Consider the following 24,852-nt stretch of genomic DNA (forward strand, 5'->3'; position numbering starts at 1 on the left):
AAAACATGACTAATGTTCAAAGTAAGAAAGCTTGTCTTTGCATTTCCTATAGCATCCTCTGTCTGTCAGGTCAATTTTCATTTTTCCCTCCACATTCTCAACTGTGTATAGTTGTGGTAATTACAATGTGACAACAAACTAACATGGGATCATGACACAGTTTCTTTGGTGCCAGAAGCACAGCTCTCTCAGAACTGGCCTCTGGTCAGAAGAAAGCCTATTACGAAATGGGAGGGGCAGAGAGAGCGAGAGGCAATGAGACAACTAGAGTAAGATAATCTAATCAGTACAGTGCAAAGGACTGTATTTCTCTTTTAAAGTCTCTCAGTACTATTTCTCATAACTGTCTCCGAATGCAAAATAATGCTGACAGACTATGACAACAGTAATACCCTCGCAGAGAGATGTAAAGATGAAGTCGAATCTGGTAGTGAAGGTGATGAAAGGATAAAAAACATCCAGCAAGGAGCAAAGGGTTACTTTATTCTTGTGAGAGATGAAAGACTTTCAAGACATTGATTAAACTCCCGTAGATGTTTTATTTGTATACAACACAAAAGCCATAAAACCTGTTTAGAATATTACCTTCAACTAAAGCTGTAATAGGTGATGTTTTGGGTTTTTGAGTGTGTGCGTGTTTACTCTATGTGCGGTACATCCTCAGGTACCTGCTTGGAATGTGTGCAGGATGAGCAGCACATTTGTTACATTAGCTGAAGTACTGGAGGCACGAGGGGGACCTCTGCTGGAGGAGGAGGTCTGGTCCCTGCTGCTGGGCACTGCAGAGTCTTTAGTGGATGTCTCCTATAAGGGTAAATCATTTTAGAGAACCCTCTCTTATTGTCGACACACATATGGTATATCTTGTCTTAATGCTATGGCCATGCTGTTATGTTACTGCAGCGTGAATGTAACGTAAACATATATCTTGCAGAATTTCTGTTTTATTCAGTAAGACATTACATAAAAATGTATCAAGAGAATCATATATATCATGGACTTACCACTTTTTTTCAGGTCAGAACAATATGTGTAATATCATAAGCCCCACCTCCTTGCTGCTGTCAGCCACTGGTACCTTAGCGTTTAAGAACTGTGGCCTATCAGATGAGGTATCCACCTTCACTGCTCCAGAGATGCTGCAGGGCCGGGCCAGCTCAACCAAACCTGCCATAGAGAGGGTCAGTGCATACATCCTCGTACCTGTTCTAATAAAGCACATGAAGGCTGATGGCAGACTTGTCAAAGATTAAAGAGTATGAGTTCATATTGTTCCTTTTTTATCAGTAACTTTAAAGTCTGCATTGGTTTAAACTGATTACAAGTCTGTGCTGTTATATCCTGATCTGTCTTTTTCCTTGGAGTATAAAACCTCAGGATGTCAGGAGTTGAAGGACGACTGAGGTGTAAGCTTGCCATCTAGTGGCTGAGGAAAGAACCTCGACCTGATTTACTAACATTTAGCATAAGCAGAATCAGAATCTGTTTTATTGCCAGGTACATTTTCACATATGAGGAATTTGCCATAGTATAAATTGGTGCTTACAGTACAAATAAACATAAATAGAAATCTAAATATATAAAAAGTAATGAGGTCAAAAAATGTACAAGTATAAAAAAAATGTCAATAATACTAAATATATGTTTATGAACATTCATGTAGAAAATACTCAAAAGTAACGTTTGTAATGTTTGTACTTTTTGTACTTTTTGTAAAGTTATTAAAAGGTAATTGATTAAACTCTCAAATTTGTAATCACGTTGTATTTATATAACCCATAGATACATAAGCATTTATGTTAGATAAATTTACCTTTAAAAGCTTCAATACAATACAAAACAACATGTACTGTGTCCTCAACAGATACATGATTTGCTTTATGCACTTATAGACACCACAAGCATTGCCACCTTTCACTTAACTGATGGACCGTTTATTCAATACTGTCTATTTAAACAGTAAAACAAAATTGCCATTTATTAAACCATATTTAAATTATGTGTTTATGAATTTTGACATCTTCTGTAAACAATTTGAAAGACGAAATAAGTTAATGGACACATTATTAATGTACTTTTAATTCATAGTATATTTCCCCTGCTTGATTAAAATATGTTGTGTGTCAACATAGTCCCATACTTTGAATCTCAAATTCTGCACTTTACCTAGAGATGACAACACACATAGTTGATATCATCTCTGCTTGTATGTATATATGATGATTGATGCTCAGCTTGGGGTTTTAGTTATGGTGCAAGGATATAAATAATTATTGAAAAAACATCAATGCAAGCACAAATACATGTTATAAATGTGTGTAAAAGTAAATCGTATTATTTTAGAGTTAGTTTGTAATATCTCATTATAGCAATATGTCCAATCTGTCTTGTCAATAATCAATTTTGTTGCACAGATGCTGGTGTATTCACTGGGTATGACTCTCTACTGGTCAGTTGATTTTCACCTACCTCAAAATCAGGTGGGAAGCCCTGATACAAAGCTTTCATTCTTAATTCAGTACCATCACAGTCCCTCACCTCAGTTATTATAGTTATTTTTTCACTCTCGTTCCTCTCAGCCAGTCCAGTTGAGTGACCATCTAAACAGCCTCCTCCTCAGCATGTGTGAGGACCTGGCCCACCGCAGAGTAAATCTCATCTCCATCCTGGAAGCCTGCGAATCTCAGCATAAAACATCCATCCTGCCACCGCCCACCAAAGTCATCAGACAGCTGGTGGAAGAGGTTTTTCATGAATCAGTGAGTCAAAATATCCACCTACAGGATTTTCCTGTCTGTGAGCATTTTAGCTTCTCAGCTCTCATTGTGTATGTGTCAGAATTTAAAGGCATTCTGCATAATACACTGCATAGTGACAAAAAATAAAGATGATTGTAAATAGTGGCTCTTTTTCTACAGATGGACCACGGCTCTCTGCCTGACAGTAACGTCCCTTTGAGTGGCAGGAGCCAGATGATCAGAGAGAGACTTCATGGTGAGCATGCATGTTAGAGTCCCAATGAACTTGAGTTCTATTAAATGAGTTGCACTGTAAATACAAGTAGAATCCAGAGCATCACATAAGAGAGGAGAAAGCTGACCTTACATATTTGATGCTAATCACAATCTCAAACACTGGGAATTATGGGTATTGTAAAGGAGTGTCCTATTGTGCTTTTGATATCAAAAGTCATCTACATATTTACAGAAAGTAGTGGGAGTCATTCTTTTGACTCAAGGCAGTGTACAGGTCAACAGGATTAAAATCTTAACCTAAAGCATGCCAAGGATTAGGCTACTGCGAAAGCCAATAATCAGATAGTGAGTGTGGATGCTCTAGGCTAAACCCTCTGCTAGCCTCAGTTCTGTCCAAACATCTCAGTGTCTCCGCGGAGCATAGAAAAGGCAAGGAATCAAACATTGCTGTCATCTTTCATCTCTTACCTGGTTGACAGGAAAGAGAGGGCCATTTTCAGATTACAGCGAAGGGAGTACTGAAGGGAGAAGATACTCAACGGACTCTGACTCAAAGTCAGGTACGCATTTTAAACCAAAACTTAAAAGACTGTAGGACAGAAGGAAACCTCAACTACTGTCAAAATAATTTGTCTTATGTCCATTTAACAAAATTGCTCAGGCTGGTGTGTGGATGTAATTCATGCAAAATGTTCATCAATGACTTAAATTTAATGTGTGTCCCAGCAGCAAGATGCTTGTTTTGACAATGCAAGCACTCATTTTGTGTCCTTTTTTTTCTAGGGAGTTTACCTCAAAGACCTTGGAGACAAAGACCAACGAGCTCTCCTACACCGTTGTACCAATCTTCTTTAGATAGGTATGTAATATATGCATGCATGTATACACACCATCAACAGCAATATTGTAGTTAGAGGAAGAATCTTCAGCTATTAGAGCTATCTGTGTGTGCACGTCAACATAAATAAATGCAATCTCCTCTCGCGCTCCATCATTGTCTGTAGTGACTTTGAGGGGACATGACATTGTCTCAGAGTTTGACTTTTCCAACTTGTCCACATAACTATTGCACAATCTGTCCTTCACCACCCCTCTCTCTCCCCTCAGACTCTCTCGTGGGGTTCGTCACAGGGACAGCACCTGCAGTTGGCTTGGTAGGAGCCCCCACCACGACGTCTCTCCTAAGGCATCAGGCAGATCTCACAGTCCTTCCATCACCTTCAGCGAGTCCTCACTCAGCCTGAGCCAGAGGAAAACTAAGGTAAGAACTTTTTTTTTTTTTTATTATTGTTCAGCGATATAAATGCAAGGGAAATGCTTTTGTAGAACATAAACTCAAAATGTATATTGCGGTTCTATACTACAAGCAAGAGTATTTAGTGCAGGCGAGGGTCAAATGTCATTTTAAGAGCAGACAGAAGAGCATTTACAGCACAAAATCCTGTCGGATGTGTTGCTGCTTGAAGAGTTTATATTATAAATGTTTGTTTTGTCAGGCTTTGGGTCCTGAGTTCGTCAGAATGACAGATGAACAACAAATTGTTCTTGATCTTCCAGGATCCATTGTGGTAAATTTCTGATATCAGTTCATCTCCTCTGTTTCAGTTGTCAATTTTAAAATGTAAATTGCTGGTTTTCACACTATTTCAACTTGGATTTTCTTGCATCCTAAATGTCTGTTTCCAAAATTGCATAAGTATTTACATATTTATGTGAGTGTGTCTGTAGGGTTTTTTATGTCCATGTGTGTGTGTTTGTGTGTGTTCAACACAGTCAAAAAAGGGACGCTTGTCTTCGTCTCAGAGAGAAGTGACTGTAGTGCTGCCTAACGGACAGCATGTGGTGGTTCGCTGTGACATTAAGTCCAAAGCAAGAGATGTGTTTGACATGGTGGTGGCTCACGCAAATTTGGTGGAACACTTCTACTTTGGACTTGCCTTCCTAGATGGTAAGATGACATATTATATGGAGCCGAACCCATTTTGATTGCACAGGAAACATTTGTAGAAATTTATTTCAAAATATTCATAGTCCAATATGGGCTTTCTTACTAGAAACACAAAGTTGATGTTCTTTCTTTGTGGCTCTTTTGTTGTTTGAGTCATTTCAGAAGTCTGAGGTTAAAGCATCTTTTCTTCCTCATATTGCAGATGATGAATATTTCTTTTTGGAGCATGAAACAAAAATCTCCAAAGTTGCACCTGACAGTTGGAAAAAAGGGCATATATCCTCCTTTTTGGTGTTTCTTCGAATCAAATATTTTGTTGATGATATTTCCTTTATTTTGTAAGTACAGCACTGGTCTTTAACTTATATGTACTAAATCCATTGATAGATAAACACAGTTCAAAAACCTATGCTGCTTTTTTTCTGTTTCCTAGGCACAGACTTACTCGTCACCAGTACTACTTACAGCTGCGGAAGGACATCTTGGAAGACAGGCTTTACTGTAATGAGGAGACAGGCTTGTTTCTGGTTGCTCTTGCTCTGCAGGCTGAGTTTGGAGATTACATGCCAGAGGTACCAAGAACAAAAAGACAAATGTTCACCATATGTCTTTAATTTTAAGTATCAGTTTCAGTGTGTCACAGCATCACATTGGTGTCTTTTTAGTTGTATGGTAAGAATTACTACCAGCCAGAGCATTATGTGTCCAAGAGGATGCTGGAGAAGCTGGCCCTGCCCACTGTTAAGGAAGAGCTGCCAAGACTACATGCAAGTCATGCCCAGATGCTCCCTGAAGAGGCAGAAACAGAGTATCTAAAGGTATCCAGACTACCAGTGAATTAGCTCACTTTGTATTTGTGGCTATTTGTTGTGTGTTGTTTTCATTAGTATTACTATTGACTCTGATGACACTTTGAAATTTCCATAAAGTCTAAATGAGTGTAAAAGAAATGGCTCCAATTTAAAATGTAATGCATATGCTTTCATGCAAAAACACACATGGCATTTAAAAAAATATGTACCCCCAGATTGCCCAACAGTTACCGGAGTATGGTGTTATGTTCCACCGTGTGGGGAGAGAGAAAAGACCAGTGGTGGGAGAGTTGGTTTTGGGAGTCTGTGCCAAAGGAATCATTGTGTACGAGATGAAGAACCACCTCCGGACTGTCACCAGACGCTTCCTCTGGAGGGAAACCGACTCCATATCAACTGGGGTAAAAAAAAATCACTGGCATCTCAGTCAGATATTAATAAAGTCCAGCTCAATTTGTTGTAAAGCTGAAAGTACATGTATGATGACTTGTGTCTGTCTTTCAGCGGCGTAAACTGATTATAGAGTGTGGTGGGCCCAGCGGGAAAAAGCACAGTTTTGTAACTGAAAGCTCAAAAATAGCACAGTACCTCCTGAACCTCTGCTCAGCACAGCACAAGTTTCATAGTGAGATGACATCACGACAACTTAACCACACCATGATACCAGGTGGGAAAATTAGATTACATATTAACAGAAGGCAGCTCACAAAGGTCATAGCCGAGAATGACAAACAATATACAACCCCTGATTCTTTCCTTCTTTCTCCAGATGAAAACATGCATAAGTACATGTCTGTCTACCAGGCTCGTAACTTGAACCTGAAGCGGATGTCCTTCTCAGAAGGCATGTTGAACTATGTTGGGGTGACACCTGGTCAACCAGACTCCATGTCAAAGTCTTGTGAAGACCTGACTGCCAAGCTGGAGGCGCGGCTGCGCCAGCAGAGAGAGATGAGGAGGGAGATGAGCAGAGAGCTGAACAAGGAGCTCCCTGATACAGGGGACCTCAGGGACATGAAAGAGCGACAATGTTGGAGGTAGCCCTTCATGATAATAACATATCATAGTCTTTGTATGGAAACATACTCTCTGAACATTAAGGAAACATCTATGTAATGCTACTGTGCACATGTGTTGCAGCACTCCAGAGCCGATTCCCAGAATGATGTCCTGTGTCTCATTACAGAAGCGGGACTCTGACGCCTCTTCCTCCACACGATGTGAATATGTCTGGTTTTTGTGAACACAAACATAAGGTTGATAATAAAAAGAAAAAGCAACATTAAGCATATTTAGTATGGTGTTGGGCCACCAGGATCCTCTTGAGTTTGGATGGTTGTCATAAAGAGCGTGTCTTATATGTTGCCCAAAACAGTGTTTAACTGGGTTATGATCTGGACTGTGAAGGCCTAAAATGTGATTTACATTTTCATACTCATCAAACCTTTCGGTAACTCCTCATGGCCTGTATGGAAGCATCTGCACTTGTTGTGTTTATCTTGCCATTTAATGAGGCTCCCCGTGTTTTTACCATATGTAAAACATGTTCTTTGCAGTTGATACACCAACTAGGACCCCCCCTGAGAGAGAGATAGTCTGTGTGAACCTGAAAAAAGATCCCAAACTGGGGTTTGGTGAGTCCATTAAGGCAGTTTTAGCTCGATGTAAAATAAATTATTCTTGAGATTTTTCTCTTCACTTTTTCTCTGGTCCTGTTTCAGGCTTTGTGATTGTGGGTGAGGACAATACAGGTAAACTTGACCTTGGGATCTTCATTGCTTCCATCGTGCCTGACGGGCCTGCTGACAAAGATGGACGAATCAAACCCGGTACGAGGCACCAACAATGGGAACTGGAGACATAGACACTGGCTTAAAACTTAATATACAATGTAACATTGCTATAGACAGAAACAAAATTGGGCTGCACGACAACCTGTAATAAGGACTTTGTAATGATTTTTTTATTTTTCCAGGTGGACGTCTGATCTCTTTAAATAAGACTAGTCTGGAAGGAGTGACATTCAGTGACGCTGCTACCATCTTACAGAGCAGCCCTGAAGAGGTGGAGCTCATTGTGTCCCAGCCTAAACGTAAGATCTGCTTTGTCCTCTGAGAAGTCCATACAGTCATATTCATAAATCATTGTCAACCATTACTATGTATACGAGTGACACTTAATACAACATATATGTGTACTGAGGTCCTCTATCCCACCTAGTTGTTTTCCCATCAGAGTGTCTGAAGGACTGTAAGACTTCCTTCAATCAAAGTACTCTGGCTTTGGCGTTGGAGAGGGGCTTTGGGTCACAGACCACACTGAGTGGCACAGAGTACCGCCCCGCTGTGGAAGAACTGGAGGAGGCCATCACTCTGTCCAGCATGGCAACCCCAAAACAGAACAGGCGGCTTCACATTCCTGTTGTGCGAATACATGATGCCAAGGTTAGAAGCATCGCTCAGCTAACAATGGTGAGAGATAAGTGACTTTGTTTCCGTGGAAGCAGAGTTGTCAACATGAGGTCCAAGGTGATAAAGAAGTTCAACTAGTGCCAATTGTTAAATGGATTAAGTGCTCAGTTAATGTGCTGTTGTCATTTAACTGCATCAGCTGTATCTTTTCCTCATTCATCCCTTTCCCAATCAAAAACGTTTTGTCTGCTTACCTTTTTCTTGCTCTTTTTCAGGATATGTGTTCCAGATCCCCCTCTATCTTAAGTTTAAAAACTGGGGAGCAGTTTACAGTGGAGCTGAAGAAAAGCAGTGGTAGTCTTGGCATGAGTGTTGCTGTGAGTTCCCCTTTTATGCAGCATTTACCTTATACATTCAGTTACTAGTTCATTAGGTACATTTAGGTGAAACCAATGCAGTCAGTCCTGCAATAAATCCTACCTTCAAAGTGCACTGCAGTTGAACTGCACAGCATTAAATATAGAGGTGTTTCTGTTTTAGCCTACCCTCATTGATTTTATGGGATGGACAAAATAATAAAAACACCTGTCAGTATAACGCAATACAATTTAACAGCACTGCAAACTACATCCTTCAAAATGACCACACAGTGAATCAACAGCGCTCTAAAACAGAAACTGAACATTGTAACTTTCATTACTGTAGGACCTTTTTTAGGACTGTTGTAGTAGACTGTATTAATTCTTGGTACGGTGTACCTAATAAACTAGCAACCATGTGTATCTTTCAACTAGACCTCTCTATAGGAGAAAATACTATGACTAAAATACTACTACTGTGTCTAGACAGAAAGTCTTGTGACTCATGCCATGTTGACATATTAAAGCCCAAGTGAATTGTGCCAAGAACTTAGTGACATTGTTGCCTTGTGTGAGATCAACCCAGGCAAACGATTTACAGGCCTAAATTGGAAAGGCCAACAGGTAACAAGCTATGATGCAAAGCAGCTTGGATCCCTATGTGCTGAGTCAGTGTACATTTCTATGGTTATTTAAGTCCTGTGGCAATGACTAATAACTGATTTGTAATCATTTTGTGCCAAAAGGGAGGAATAAACACCAACGTGAGATTTGGAGGCATCTACATCAAGAGTCTGGTGCCTGGAGGTGCTACAGAGCAGGACGGGCGCATTCAGATCGGTAACTCAGACATGATGAAAACAATGCGAAATATATGTCTCATTCGTCACAGACCTCACCCTGTCTGTTAGCTTGGGGGAAATCGTACAAAATATTAAAATATTAAATATCTGAATGTGGATTGAAGAATGGTGCTAGAAAGGAGTAGAGAAGCTCTTCTTGAGGCATTTTATAATAATATTGCCATTGTTTTGTATCTTTATGTTGTAAGTTATTTGTATATGGGTGTGCCACTGAAGCCACTGGGCTGTGTCCGCTTAGGCCATGGTTCAGTGAGCAGGAACGACTTTTAGATTTGTTGCCATGCCAATCAACCACACACACACACACACACACACACACACAAACCGTTTATGTATTGATGTTGCTAATGATGATGAGATTTGTGTTTGTGTGCATATGACAGGTGACAGACTGCTGGAGGTTGATGGGTACAACCTAAGGGGCGTGACTCACCATCAAGCTGTCGAGTGCCTGAAGAGGACCGGGGAGGTATACAAACACACATACACGTGCACACAAACATGCAAACATGCTGTAAAACACAAGTGCACACAAACATACTCTCGTTGGCTGATTGCATTAATATTAGTACAATATGACTGTCCTCTCCAGAAAAAAACTATTTAAAACAACATATGTTCATGTTCCGTTTAAAAACATATTTCCATGATGACACACTTTCCCTAACCTTATCAAAGTAGTTTTAGTTACCTCAACTTAGCTTTATCATAAAACCGAACCGAACCATAAAAGGAATGAGAGATCAGACAGCCCTCATGAGTTTTTTTATGAGGAGTGCATTATTTTATCATTTAGTTGCAATCACTTGTTGGGCCCTTCGACCTTATCTACAGTAATGTAAAGAGACAATGCTCATTCAAAGTTAATTATAAATACATATCATAAAAAGCACTGTAGCTGGTGATACTGCACATTTCTTTACATACTGTGATGATGCATGTTGAAGTATAAACTATTGTACATATAAAGGGGGTGTATGTGCATCTCTTCCCCATAGGTGGTGACCCTGCTGTTGGAAAGGGAACCCGCAGTAATATTGGAGCCCAGACCTGACTCACCCTGCCCCCCTTTGGCCCACAGTCCATCGTATACACAGCCCCCCAGGACTGAAGTCTCCATGGAAACAACCTTGAGTGGTCGCACCAAGGACTATAGCTTTGTGACTGATGGTGCGAGGGGAGAGGAAGGGGCACATATGCAATGTGCTCACAAATGACAAAAAAAAAAAGAGAAGATAGACAGTGTCAGGCACACACACACACACACACACACACACACACACACACACACTTGCACACACAGCCCAGAGGTTACTGTGAGTCATCTGACAGCTACATTGTGGTTGCTGTCAGAGTCAGCCAGCGCTGACGTTGCCTCAGTCCCCCGAGACTGCATGCACTGAAACCTTGAAGCTGCCTGTTCAGCTTAGTTAAAGAGACAGTTCCTCATCTCTACAAAACCTTCCTTTCTTTACTGAAAATGGTACAAAGATGTGTGTGCTTTTTCAGATTCTGTCATTGGAGATATTGCTGCAAAAATAAATAGGAAGATATATGTGTTTGGGGGGATTGATGAACATTTTTTAACACAGTGAAGCAAATCGCAGCCCTGATTAAAGAGGAAAGATTACACAACACACATTAATGCTCCAAGATCCCCCTCCATTTCTTCTCTTTCCTAGAAAACACGCATGAAGTGGTACTGAAGAAGAGTTTGTCCGGACTCGGCTTCAGCTTTAACATCTCGCAGCTGCACTCGGGGCCAGAACGTGGCAGCGTGGTCCGCATCAAACGTCTGTTCCCAGGTCAGCCAGCGCTAGAGAGTGGCCTGCTACGAGAGGGAGACATCATTCTGTCTGTCAACAAAGAGCCTGTCAAGGACCTCTCATACCAGGTAGGGAGTGGGGCATTTAAAATGACCACTAACCCTTACATATTTATACAAGTGAATTAACAGTCAGTGTTGTGTTATAGTTTTGTTTGATATTTTTTAATTCTGAAATGGAGACATAAAACAGTGGCGCACAAACATTTTAAAAGAATAGACTGGTTTACAAGGTGCTGACTACAGCCTAAAAAGTGTTTTTACCTTGTTAACTAACGGGATTTTGTCTGTGGACAAATAATTGCGAATGGACTGGTGAGCGGCTCTTGTGGCTTTGCTCTTGTTTAAGATCTCGACCACGTCATTGGTTCACTAATCCCTTAATCTCATACTACTGAAAATAGCAAGCTGGTTGTGTCATAGCATTTGATGTGATGTAATCTTTCGTGTACAGCCAAGGAGTTACAGTGGCATTCCCACAGATGCATTTAAATATTTTAATTTGATTTGAGAGTCTGTTTCTAGCTGTACCCAGGCCCGCTGTACCCAGACTTTTCTCGCACTGACACACAGTTTTGTTTTTCATGCTGTTTCAGAGGGTTTTGTTCCTGCTACGTGGAGCACCATCTGAAGTTCATCTGCTGATCTGCCGACCAGGTCCTGGAGTACTACGTGATGTAGATGACAACACACTGGTGAGCCCAAGTGCACATACATATACAGTATGTACCACAGGAAAAAAAACACCTACGTTAGACCTGGTAATCCAGACAAACCATCTTACCTCCTCTCTGTAGAGTCCTGCACTCTTCCGTGAGGTTCGATCTCGGTCTCTGGACATACGACTAGGAGAGGACTACACGCAGCTCCTTAAGTTTCAATATGATGACAAAGTGTTTGCCCAGAAGCAAGCCCCCAACCAGGAAGAAGATCTGACCAACACAGCTGAGAAAAGCCCAGAACCTCCTGCAGCTCCAGCACTCCCGGAGACCCAGACGAGTCTGGATGGTGAAGTGCAGGCCAACCAGACTCTCCCATCTCCTCCTCGCTTGCCCCCGTCACCCACCTCACCTACATCACCTCCATCACCAGTCTCACCAGCCACACCTGCCTCCCCAGCATCCCCTGCCACACCTGTCTCTGGCTCTCCAGCTCCACCAGAGTCACAACGAACTGGGGAACCAGAGGAACAATGGGAGGTAGAAGCAAAGGAGAAGAAAAAGGACGGAGAAGAGGATGTTCCAACAACAGCGAGCTCACCTGTGATGTTTATGGATGTCTGTCCTAAGACTGCTTCAAACTATGGATATGCCAGGTAATGTATTGAAATATACACACATGAAAATTATTACATTACACAATAATACAAATGTTTGTATCAATTATTCCTCTCTTGTAGCCTGGCATGCCAAATGAAAAAGTTTGTACATATTTCACAGAGAATACAGCCAGCAAATATTGAAGCCATTTCTGCAACAATGGATTTGACTTAAGAAATGCTTCTCAGACTACTCAGCAGGATTATCTAAGTCTCCTATGTCCAGGCGTTTGTTTAGTTCTGCATTAGTACTGCATTAGAACGACTTAATACCGCAGTAATAATGCATGCTCTTGAACTAGAATATTGGCATAATTAACAATTTTGGCGAAATCGTGCCTACCTACGACCTATTCATTGACCAAGAGTACTGCTCATAATAGCACTGGCTGTCAGCAAGATCAGGGCAGCAATGGAGTGAGCTTTGTTTAGAGTTTGCAATCAAAGTCATTTTAGACATTTTATTATATATTACATTTTTCTTGAATTTGAATTTATACATTTTAAAAAAGCATTTATGAAATAACAAAGATGAATAAAAACAGCATTTAAATTGTGTATCTGAAAAAGTAAAGCAAAAGATTATTGAATCTGCAGAGTAATAATCATATTTCCTTCTTCTGTCGTCAAACATAAAATAATGAATTTTATTTTAAAATGAAATTGCTAAATTGATTCAAAAAGTACATTATTGCAAACCCACAAAGCAGCTCTGATTCCCCAGCTGTTTTTTACTGGGGTGAGCGCCTGTTGCCATTGTTCTTTATGTAGAAATCATTTAATTTTTGGGACAGCAACTTTGTACTGTTTGTTTATCTGCAGGGGAGTCAGAGAGGAGGCAGATGGAAGTGTGACCTACTGCCTGATGGGAAACGGATTGACTATCATGGCAGATGAAGAGTACTTGACCATCAGCTCCACACTGGAGCCTCCTCACAGCCTTCCCTCCAGTCCGGCCACTCACACTCCAACAACCAACCTCACAGCTCTTCGCTCTCAAACCTCCAACAGCTCCTCTAGTTTCAGCTCTCAGAATCTAAGCCTCAGCGCTCACATCTCGACTTCCACCATTTCGCCCCTCAGCCTCTCGTCTGACATCCCGACCACTTGCTCCCTGGCCCACCCATCTCAGCCACTCACAACGCAGCCACCGAAAGTCAAGTACCACCCAATCCAGCAGGGGTTTCTTCCAAATCACTACAAAGCCATCTCCAAGAACAGTAGGCCTATGGTGCCTCCACCCCAGCCTCCTGCTCCTCTGTTGACCCCCATCACAGCCCAGGTCACCTCCTGTGTGCCTCCCTGTGCCAGTCCACCTGCACTGACGCTGCCAACCACAGTGCTGCTCCCTCACACCCAAAGCCACACACAGCTGAGGGAAGAGCCAGAGATTAAAGAAAGGGAATACAATGATGATTATGATGAAGAGGATGAGAAGGAGGAGGAAGAGAGTCGAAGAAAGGTAAGTTTGTGCTTTACTTTTATCTTTGCTACCAGCAAACACTTCTGCAAAAATGTTTGCTGGTAGACAGACATTTGAAAACATTTATATGAAGTTTGGTGAATAGATTGGCTTTGGGTCAATGAACCAGTAATTCAAGTTAATTGGTTATTTGGCTTAAAGCCAGTACTGAACTGAGATACTGTATATAAATGTCAAATGTGCTGTGTATGTTTTGCAGGTCCAAAAAACTATTTAAAAACATTTACCAGGTCAAGTGTTTTTCCTGTAACTAAAAATTGTGATGCCACTATTTAACCAACATAAACAAACAAGACCAATAACAATATAATGTTTCCAAATTTCTTAAACATAAATCCAATTTACTGTTGCTTTCATACCTCTCTCTTTCTTTGCACAACTGATTTACAGCAAATATTGTGGTTAGGTGATGAGAAATGTGATTGTGATTAGAGGTAAGGGAATTTTTGGCAACCACAAAGTTCAACAAAGTGTAGGTTAAGTTTAAGCTTAAACATGAAAGTTATGTCTTTACTGTTACATTTTTTTGAAGAATTTCTGTAGCTGTTAAATAGATAAATAGTCATTGTTTCTTGCCTTTCAGGGATTGGTTAAAGAGTTTGAGCTGACGGTGATTCTGACCAAGTCCAGGAGTGGAAGCTTTGGGTTCACCATCACTCGAAGCAAGCTGGACAACTGCTACTACATACAGGAAATACTGGACAACCCAGCCAAGTCCGATGGACGACTCAGGGCAGGAGACAGGCTCATCACAGTATGCACACATACACATGCACACACAGCCATACATTTTTGCTCCATTAAAAACATAATTTTGTTATGAGCTGTTTATGTAGAGTATGTGGTGGTCAAGTTGACTGTGAGCAATTCCTTCTCTGTTTCCAGGTAAATGGGCATGATGTGACCAGTGTGGCAGATGATGTAGCCATGACTATTCTCAGGTCATCTCCGAGAAGACTGAGTATGACCCTGGGGAGGGCAGTTAGCAACTTGGTGGCCCCTCCTTCCTGTGACAGCCTGCCTGATATAGTTCTGTACAAGACACCTTCGGGACAGCTGGGTAAGGCACTGTACATACAGTATAATACAATACAAATTCATAAATTCTGAAGACGCAGCACATCACCAGTGTTATTTGATTCTGTCAACTATATGTGTGTTCTCCTCTCCAGGCATAAAGCTGACAGGAGGCATTGGCAGCAAGTGGCAGGGCATCTACTGTCTGGAGGTAGTACCAGGCTCCCCAGCCAGCGAGGAGGGCACCGTCCAACCCAACGATAAGATCATCTACATCTGCGGCAGGTGCACCCTGGGAATGACCCTGGAGGATGCGGTCAAAGCCTGTGAGATCGCCCCTCGTAAAGTTAAACTTAAAATCATCAGGTATGTGCCCTCAAAGGCTAGAGAGATAGACACTGAAGTAGGTGTTCATGTTTGTTTTTGTATCTTTGAATGACTCTATTGTTTGTGTCTGTCACAGAGAAGACCAGCCAGTGAACCCCAAGGCTAAATGGAATGGTAAGGGTTTATTTCTCCTGCTTGAGTTAACTCAAGGACATACAGTAAGTTTAGTTGTTATATGCACTGATGGATTGCCTAGAAACCAGATATGTTTGTGCTCAAGTGAACAATGATAATTTAAGTTCAATCATTACCAGAAAGTCAGTCTTGGGAAGGCAGGCAATTATTGTACATCTGTCATGCAAATGTTTCCTTGTACACTTTATGGCCATGCATCTCTAAACACCTTTTTCTTTTGTAGGACTGTTTGACTGGAAAACAAAGGACAGGAAGTTCTTTACTCGTTTTGAAGAGCCTGTCTCTCCAGACAAAGACTCTCCTACCGAAGATGGTGAGTTTTCTTCTTTCTCTCCCACATTTATTCATCTATGTTTATCTCCTCTGAACTTTCACATGGTCTATCAGCGCCATAACTGGTTCCCATTCACCCTTTTGCTTGTTGCTCCTTTGTTTGAGTGAAGCCGGATCTCAGTGCTGAAAGATAGTTCTCTTTGCAGCTGTGTGTGTGTGTGTGTGTGTGTGTGTGTGTGTGTGTGTGTGTGTGTGTGTGTGTGTGTGATCTGAATGCTGACAGACAGATCCTGGGCTCTCACAGCAAGATTAATAATTAGCAAGCCTCAGGCCCTCCACTGGTGTATTGGACTGCCGAGCTGTAGCCATCACAAACACACACAGACAGTGCTATCCAGCCAGTGGTCTACAGGGCAGCTAGCTCAGTTGCCTGGTGACAGGGCATGCAGCGGTAAGGGACAGTGGAGAGGGTCAGTCTGAAAAAGACCAGCCTTGTTCACTTGTCATAGAAGAGACATACCCATCAACACTTCTCTGTCAAAATGGCCGAAGAGGTGGGAGGTTGGTGTGTGTTGGTTGACACTGGTCGCATGGATGGAGATTCTGGTACTTCTGGTAGGGAAGTTCCATTGTTAGCTTAGAGCCGAACTCCAGACGTTTCCTGTCATTCAACTTTTACATCGCTTTTACTGGCTTGATCAGTGTTTATCGCACGCGTAACTTTTTAGATGCAGTATCTAGAGTTGTTTTGTCAGCATTGGCTACTCATTCATTGATAACTCTTCTCATTTTTTCAGTTGAAGCTGTGTGTAGGACTGCTGGAAATTTCCGATGTCGCTCTCTCACCCAAGAACAAGATGTAAGTTTTTGAATATATTTCTTCTGGTCCTTTAATTCACCTATTGCCAACTCTGTCTATTATTTTTCTTTAACTGCACATCTTTGGAAGTGTCTTTTGAAACACACACTGTAACATGAGTCTACTCTGTGTCGATCTGCTGGGGGTCACTGTCTGCATGTACGTGTGTCTGTCAGGCTTTGTTTTATACCTGATTCATTAAAAATATAATGGCATTTTTCTGCAGAACATAAGGTGCTTCTGCAAATACACTAGAATAAAACTGACAGAAAATGACACTCACTCTTCCCCTGCCACTGACTTGAATTCTGGTTTTCTTTTTCCTTTGGTCCCTTTAGAGTTGTATCATGCAAGTGGATTTCACAAAACCAGAAGGAGGAGGCCTTGGCTTTGCTTTGGTTGGGGGAACAAATGGCAGCATGCTCAGAGTGAAGGAAATCTGCTCTGGTGGCGTAGCTGAGCAGGATGGCCGGCTGAGAGTGGGAGATATTCTATTAGAGGTAACAACCCAGCATACATCTTTTTGTCTGTTTTATTACTCCCATCGTGGAGAAAACCCCTGAGCCTTGCTATGTATATTCTAGGTGAATGGTGTGATTGTGTCCGGGCTGAGCTACAGTAAGGTGGTGGACATCCTCCGTAAAGCTGAGGGCAGTGTACAGCTCACTATCTGCAGAGACGTCCTGCCCCTGACCTACTCCGAGTCACCTACACCGCCCAACATGTCCGCTCAGACTGAAGCTATTTTAGCTGAGCAGCCAGCTCCTGTGTCCAGTCCTGATACCTGTTCCTCTCCTGACGTCATGCTGAATAAGCCAGTGGAGCACCCCCCTGGTACGATCTCTGACAACTGTCTTTGCTGTTTATCAAGAATTTTATGAAGGATTATGATACTGAAATAAAGAGCTATCAAGTGACTTGAAACTCAAGTCAGATTTAAGCTGTTTTAATTAGGACTTCACTGCTGTGCTACTAATCTACTAGTCTTTTAAATGGGCAGCATTCACAGACTTGTAAAAATTGCATTTTAGCTTGCAATTTGCTTTTGACTTGTTACTTGACTTGGACTCACCTCAGAGGACTTAAAAACAGCCCTAACTGAATATATTGTGTCCTACTATCATTATTTCAGAGCCAACTTCTGATCCTGTGGTGAGTGAAGGTGTGTTCCTTACCTCACCACCTCCTCCACCACGCAGACTGACCATTATAACGGAGGAAACTTCAATTAAACAGGTAACATGCACACTAACAAGTACACATACACAAGTACAAGAAATATACTGCCATAATTCTGATGTAAATGTTTGTTTAAATTAAATCATACCCCCCTGCTAACATCTACTACTAACATCTATTACTAACTTCTTGCTTCTCCTGTCTGCATGTCTGTGGAACAGGAGAGCTGTAACAGCACCCCATCTCATCAAGCTTGCTGCCCATCTCTCAATGTCACTGACATGTTGCATGGAGCTTCTGACAGGTAATAACTTCCCAAACTATGCACCTCTGTATTGTCTATTTCTCTCCTCTCCTCTCCTGTTTCCTCTTTTGTTTTGGTCTGCTGGTGTTCACTGTTCACCACAAGGAGGCAGCAAAGAGCAATAAATAAAACGCCACCCTGGGATAAATGCTGTTGCTTACAGACCGTAAACCCCAGTGAGACAAAAATAGTGTTAGTGTATAGTACTATTCTCTGTAGCCTCAAAACAAAAGCTATGGCAGAAGTATAGCCTCTTGTCTATACTGTATTTTAGGTGGAAAAGTCGCAGGGAAAGGAAGCTCAGCCTTGCATGATTTCATCAACTCCTACCGAAGAGTAAAAATGGTCTGCTCTCACCCCTGCCCCCTGACTCCCCCAGGAAACAAATTGTGACCAAACTGTTGGACCAGTCCTGCAAAGACATCCAGAAAACCCAGTCAGACGGCTGGAGCAGCGAAGAAGAAGATGATGATGTATTTGACTCCACCGGTCGGGAAACGACCTCACCCCAAACAGGTATCTATTCCTCTACTCTTTTGCTGATGTGAGTGAAAATTGGATCTATGCCGATCCATACAAGCTACCCATGTACTCCTCTTTTCCTTTTTTGTTTCCTCAGGCCCACCCATATTATCAGAGGAGGAACTGGCCAGTTTAGCCCTCATTAGCCCCACCAAGACCAGCCAGTATTCAGGCTGCAGGGTCAAAGCTCTCATTCAGATTCTGCAGCATCAACTGGATCAGCAGGAACTGGTCAAAGAGTTTATGGTGTGTATGTGTTATAATGTACACATTTATTAATCTGTAGCATTCATAGTTGTAGAATTGCCTTAACAAATATTAAAATTACACATTGACCTGTTAATGTGCCATTTAACCTTTTCCCACATTGATCCTGAGATAAGAACAATATAAAGAAGGTTATTATTATTAAAGCACACACATGGACTGATATACTGTGATCCAGCTGCACTATTTTAAGTGATTACATTTTCTTTTTGTTATTGTGTTCATGCTGTTCATTTCAGGCTCTGGAGCACCTGAAGCCCTCTGACAACTGTCTGGTGGGAAAAGCCCCCGAGAACAGAGATAAGAACCGCTATAGAGACATCCTACCCTGTAAGTCTGAAAGAGGACTTCTGTTAACTTTAACTATGGGCAGAACCTAAACTTTTACTTTCTCCATTTGTTCAAACCCCTGTTCTTCATTATGTGTTTCCCTATTTGAGGTTTTTTTTTGTTGGTGAGCTAAAGCTTGTAAAAGCTGGATACTCACAGACTTGGCATTTATAGGCTAGCCTGTTTGTTAGCACTTTTCTTAGCTGCTCAGTTTAAGTTGATTGTAAGGTCTTTACACTTAAGGTAATGTCTGCGCAACAAATCATTTCCTACATTAGTATCAATAATTCACCGGTGCCGCACTTTTAATTTTCTTGGAGTCAGCCAAGTATGATGAAGAAGATGAAGAAGATGCCATTTGATACTAACCTTGTAATTATCTCAGATTTATATTTTTAATAAATGAAGCAGAACCAGGAGAAAATAATATTACAAGCTGTATTATTAATATGAATTTCAGGGGGTAAATACAAAGAAAGGATGAAAGGATATACTCTACAAAAGGTGTGTGTGTGTGTGGTGTGTGTGTGTGTGTGTGTGTGTGTGTGTGTGCGCGCGTGTATGTATGTGGGTGCACGTGCATGCACTCTGGGGTGTAATGCTTGAATTGTGGCTAACTCTGATGATATTGAAGAATGTGAAACAAATCTGCAAGTTAATCTCTCAAACATCTAGTACACATGTACACACACACGTACAGAAGCTTTTACTTCTCCAGAGTGTGTTGGGGTGAAAAGGGTCAGAGTTGAGACGGATGAGTGTGATGAAAAGGATAGTGACCCCCAGTGGAATACCCTGCACCTCACCATATGCCTTGTTGCTTGCAATCTGTTACAACTGCTGTTTGTGCAAAAGGTCCATTAAAAAGGGCATGTTATTAACAGATCCGATCCATTCCTTGTAGGCTTTAACTATTTTATTTGGAAAGCCTGGATTTCCAATTTGTGGCTTTTTTGACCTCACAAGCAGGAGGCGGGGGACAAACCCAGAAAACATTCCTTACTGCCTTTGGTCTATCACCCCTCTCATCACCAGCAAACTTCTTCACAGCGCTGGTTTGTTGTGCCAGACTCCAGACCTCAGAGCTGTTTATTTGGCTTTATTTACTGTACACTTAGACTGGGTACCTTTTGCACAACAACAAGGTAAGCAGTGTCTGTTGTTTATGATCAAGAAATGAATGGATTTATCAAACATTGAGAGAATGTAGGGAATGTCTGTCGTTCTGTTTGTGGGGGGGGGGGGGGTGCTGCTGAAGGTGTCATTTGTTTAATACAGTTATGCATGGTCACACTTAAAAACAACGCACACAGACAGTTTAGGTTTTTTTTTTTCTCTGGCCCTCTCCCCCCATAGATGACGAAACCCGTGTTCCCATTGGAGACAACCAGGACTACATTAATGCCAGCTACATCCACATGCAAGTTGGAGATGAAGAGTTCTTCTACATCTCCTGCCAGGGCCCTCTGCCGACCACAGTGTCGGCCTTCTGGCAGATGATCTGGGAAAACAAATCTGATGTCATTGCCATGATGACCCAGGAAGTGGAACGGGGAAGGATCAAGTGTCACAAGTACTGGCCAGAGAAGCTGGGCGTGCCTCTGGACACCAGCAGGTACCAGCTTTACCTGGAGAATCAACAGTACCTGGAGTACTTCCACATCAAGATCATCCGCATGGTGGAGAGAGAGGTGAGAGAATACCTGCTTGCCTGTCAAATGTCATTTAATATTATGGTTTATGCTGAACTTCAAAATTCATCTTGAAGTGGAACAATTCTTAAACTTAAATTGTTATTTCAGACTGGTGAGACCCATTTTGTCCGTCACCTCAAGTTCACACATTGGCCTGACCACGGTGTGCCACACAGCTCTGAGCAGCTGATTCGCTTCATCCGCTACATGAGGGCCATGCACCACATGGGACCAGTCACAGTGCACTGCAGCGCCGGCATCGGACGCACAGGAGTTCTCATCTGCACAGACATTCTCCTCAGCCTCATTGAGAATGATTTGCCTGTGAGTGGAAGCCATTTAGAAGTCAATTAATGTTTTTACCATACCATTTTTGTATTTTTAGCCATGCTAGTGGTATGGTTGTGGGGATGGCAAGGATCTTCGCCCTGTCTACTACTTTGAAATATTTCAATAATAATATTTGGTTATTTTAACTTTGGTGTCTCCTGACCTTTCATCAAGTGCCATCATCAAGTAAAATATTTATTTTATGTCCAATACTTTGCTTTTTGAGCAAATACCTGAGAAACAAATGACATTTCCACCAGCCTCAGCTGTAATTTGTGTTTAGTGCTTATTAGCAAATGTCCAACATGTTAAACTAAGATAGTAAAGATGTTAAACATTATACTTTCATCAGCAAATTGGTATTGTTATTGTCAGCGTGCTGACGTTTGCATTTAGCTCAAATCACCACTGTACCTAAGTCCAGACTCACAGAACCGCTCGCATGGCTGTAGACTCTTAGTCTTGTTACTTTATTATTGATATTAGAAAGAAATTGTAGTCATAGACTAGTTTGCACACATGCTGTAGTTGCACCTAAAAGCCTTCTGTCTGTCTTCAGATAAATGTGAGCGACATCGTAAAAGAGATGAGGCTTCAGCGGCATGGGATGATTCAAACCAAGGTCAGTGCCAACAGAAGGGTTAAAGTTCAAGCTTTAAAAAGGGACAGTTTCCTAACACTAGACATGCCCTTTGTCTCTCTCGTTTCAGGAACAGTATCTCTTCTGCTACAAAGTTTGGTTAGAGGTTTTACAGGGAATTTTACAGCTTAACAGCAACCAATGGCAACCGGAAAGTCCTCAGGACCACAAAGTAGTTTGAATGTTTCCACCTTCAGTTCATCTACCTGTAAAGCACAGACTGTGTTTGAGTAACCACATGCATCTATCACAGCATAGACTGGTGAAACCTTTTTATTTGGCTGTAGTTAGTTTAGTTAGCTAGAATATGAAACCTGTACTTTCTTTTCTTTCTGTTTTGATACTTTGTGTTGAGGTCTATTGTTTAGTGACAGTGACTTCAATTCTGGTTTATTTGTTCTTGTATGTGCTTTTGGTGCTGTGATTATGTCAATTTAATTTAGATCACTGAGGTCATTTGCCTTTTCAGGCTTAGTGATTTGCCTTCTGTCTCTAGCATCTTTTTTTGTCACTATTTGAATGTATCTCATTTCTTTTTCTCCATGTCATTTAAATTGCAAACTGCAATCATTTTTCATATTGCATGGAATTCAAAATATGGTAATATTCATATCTCTTGTCTGGCAGTCACTAATGTCATCAAAGTGCACAAGTGCACAGTAAGATTATCATACCAAAGGGAGTATCTGTTTGTGACCTTGATGAGTAGCATTTGATTAAGCATTGTGTTCATCATTTCATTAAGTGCATTTGTACCCTGGAGAAAAGGGCATTAGCAAAAGAACACTATTGATTTTTCAGTTCATCATCTAAAGAAATGAAAAGAATCAAGTGCCTTGGAATGACTCACACCGCTTGCTCCACATTGACCCCGAGCCACTTGTCACAAGTGGTCTGGGATAAAGAGCAAGAAACTGATTTGAGAGCACCTGGTGGTGGTTAGATTGAATGTGCAGCTTTCAGTCTGTTTGTTGTCTGAGGTGGATGTTTGGTTGATCCAAACCAGAGGAGGATTACATCTCACCTTTTTAGTTCATTAACTTGTAGCTTAGAAACAATGTGAAGATTGCACATCGCCTGTCATTCTTTTTTTGTTTGTTGGCCCGTTTTATACAAAACACTGTCACAATGAAAGTCTTACACATATTCAAAACTTGCACACCCTAATACAGATAATGAATGATTCAACATAACAAACATTTGGATAAATTCTCAAATTTCTCTTTTCACTAAAATTTGGATGAGGTATGAACACTAAATATTCAGATTATTTTGTGAAATGTACAAAATTGATTTAAATGTCAATAAAATTATTAGTTTAGGCTTTTAGGTGTAATTTGTTATGTAGCAACATCCTTTGTCTGTATTCAATAGCTATTTTAATACAGACTCAGCCAAAAATGCAAAAAATATTATGAGGTTTACAAACTTTCCATTTTGCCACTTTAAATGTATATGACATATAAAAAATACAGAACTACATCTCAGAGTCACAGATCAAAGAGGATTTATAGCTGCTGGTTTGAACCTCAACCTTTGGATGTAACTGCTTGTAAGCTTTGTTCTTTAGGCTGCTATCACACACACACACACCAGCTCTCTTATTGCATGCAGACTCTTAGAGTGCAGAAGTCTGAGCCTGGAGTTTGACGCAATGACTTAAACATGATCAAAATGTGGAATGTAACAAAGCAATACTCTCCACGAGGAGGGGAGAGCAGAATGTCAACCTCTTTCCTGATAGATCCTCCAAACTGTTTGGAGCATGTTGGTAAGACATATGCAGTACTGTACATGTGAATGTGAATGACTATGCAGAGCCATCAGACTCTGCACTGTGTATGCAACATCCTTTCCATCAATGCTGGTCAGTTGGTTTCTAGCGATGGATAACCCTCTGTTGTGTGCAAATTCATCTCTTTGAGATCCCGTTGATATGTTTTCTTCCTCAGATCTAGAAAAACGATTATTCTTGAAAGAGCAAACAAAAGCACATTTTGCATTCATCTGTGAAAATGCATCTTGTACAGTCAAGCAAGTGCTTATGCAATGGCATTGTGAAATGAAATAACCCTTAATTGCACAACTGCTTATTTATGCTAAATTAATATCTTCACTGCACTGTACAAGCCACTATGTAACCAATAACTGAGAACAATGTAATACCTCTCTTTAATTAAAAACTATTCTGAATCTTGTTTGTGTGTTATACAACTCATTTTACCCCCTGACTCTGAACATAACATAACTCAACTTGAACAACGGAACAAGAGCATTGGGTTTTCCCTGACGGCACATACAGAACAGAGAGTCGGAGGCGGCCCTAAATCTAATTCCACTGAGCCCCCTCTCCACTTTTACTGCAGGGTATACTCCCTCTCGGGTTTTACTGCAGGGTAAATAAGCTGGTCTCACAGGGGTCTTTGTGACAGCATGGAAACCCCTGAAAACACACTGCACGCTCCACACATTAACATGATGCTGGGGGAAGCCACAAAGCAGATTTACTCCCTCACCTCTCTCTCGCTTTCTCCCTCCATCTACTCCCACTGCCCTTGGGCTCTATCTCCACAACCCCCCACTTACACACACATATACACAAACCCCTAGTCACCCACCTTCCTCCCTCCTCTTTCTCCTTGCTCCCCAACTCAGACCTTGTTATTGCTGTAAGTTATGGCAGGAACGACAGCAGCTTAGTCATTCAAGGCCCATTCGCATTTATGGTTGTATCATTTTATTAAACAGTTGTCCTTTGAATTTCAGACCACAAGACAAGGGAAGAATTACTGACTGGACTGCTGACTCAAAGGTGATATTGAAAAGTAGAGAGGCTAATAACTGAAAATCTGTTGAGCCCCAAAGTCAGCTAATAATGGCTGCATTAGAGGAAAATGAGCTATTGTCAGAGTGTAATATCT

The 24,852-nt window shown here is 41.3% G+C and overlaps 1 protein-coding gene across 1 annotated transcript; it reads left to right on the top strand.

Moving 5' to 3' along the window:
* Nucleotides 1-463: 463 nt before the first annotated feature.
* On the top strand, nucleotides 464-24,122 carry ptpn20 (protein tyrosine phosphatase non-receptor type 20). Its single transcript, XM_038737996.1, has 46 exons — nucleotides 464-812; nucleotides 1,018-1,181; nucleotides 2,415-2,480; nucleotides 2,580-2,759; nucleotides 2,919-2,994; nucleotides 3,455-3,535; nucleotides 3,759-3,834; nucleotides 4,083-4,236; nucleotides 4,472-4,543; nucleotides 4,749-4,923; nucleotides 5,126-5,261; nucleotides 5,357-5,495; nucleotides 5,589-5,741; nucleotides 5,951-6,136; nucleotides 6,240-6,402; nucleotides 6,505-6,772; nucleotides 6,876-6,955; nucleotides 7,292-7,369; nucleotides 7,457-7,564; nucleotides 7,711-7,827; nucleotides 7,971-8,179; nucleotides 8,422-8,523; nucleotides 9,252-9,345; nucleotides 9,752-9,837; nucleotides 10,367-10,538; nucleotides 11,051-11,262; nucleotides 11,790-11,888; nucleotides 11,991-12,508; nucleotides 13,334-13,973; nucleotides 14,578-14,748; nucleotides 14,880-15,054; nucleotides 15,167-15,377; nucleotides 15,475-15,512; nucleotides 15,757-15,846; nucleotides 16,604-16,665; nucleotides 17,004-17,165; nucleotides 17,250-17,499; nucleotides 17,798-17,901; nucleotides 18,066-18,148; nucleotides 18,528-18,664; nucleotides 18,768-18,916; nucleotides 19,177-19,267; nucleotides 20,624-20,958; nucleotides 21,070-21,285; nucleotides 21,851-21,913; nucleotides 22,002-24,122. The coding sequence occupies exons 1-46, from the start codon at nucleotides 689-691 to the stop codon at nucleotides 22,110-22,112; spliced, it is 7,176 nt and encodes a 2,391-aa protein (XP_038593924.1). The 5' UTR covers nucleotides 464-688; the 3' UTR covers nucleotides 22,113-24,122.
* Nucleotides 24,123-24,852: the final 730 nt, after the last annotated feature.

The sequence above is a fragment of the Micropterus salmoides genome, unplaced genomic scaffold (genome assembly GCF_014851395.1).
Source record: "Micropterus salmoides isolate LMB-PRFRI ecotype aquatic unplaced genomic scaffold, ASM1485139v1 Ms_hic_scaffold_22, whole genome shotgun sequence".
NCBI lineage: Eukaryota > Metazoa > Chordata > Actinopteri > Centrarchiformes > Centrarchidae > Micropterus > Micropterus salmoides.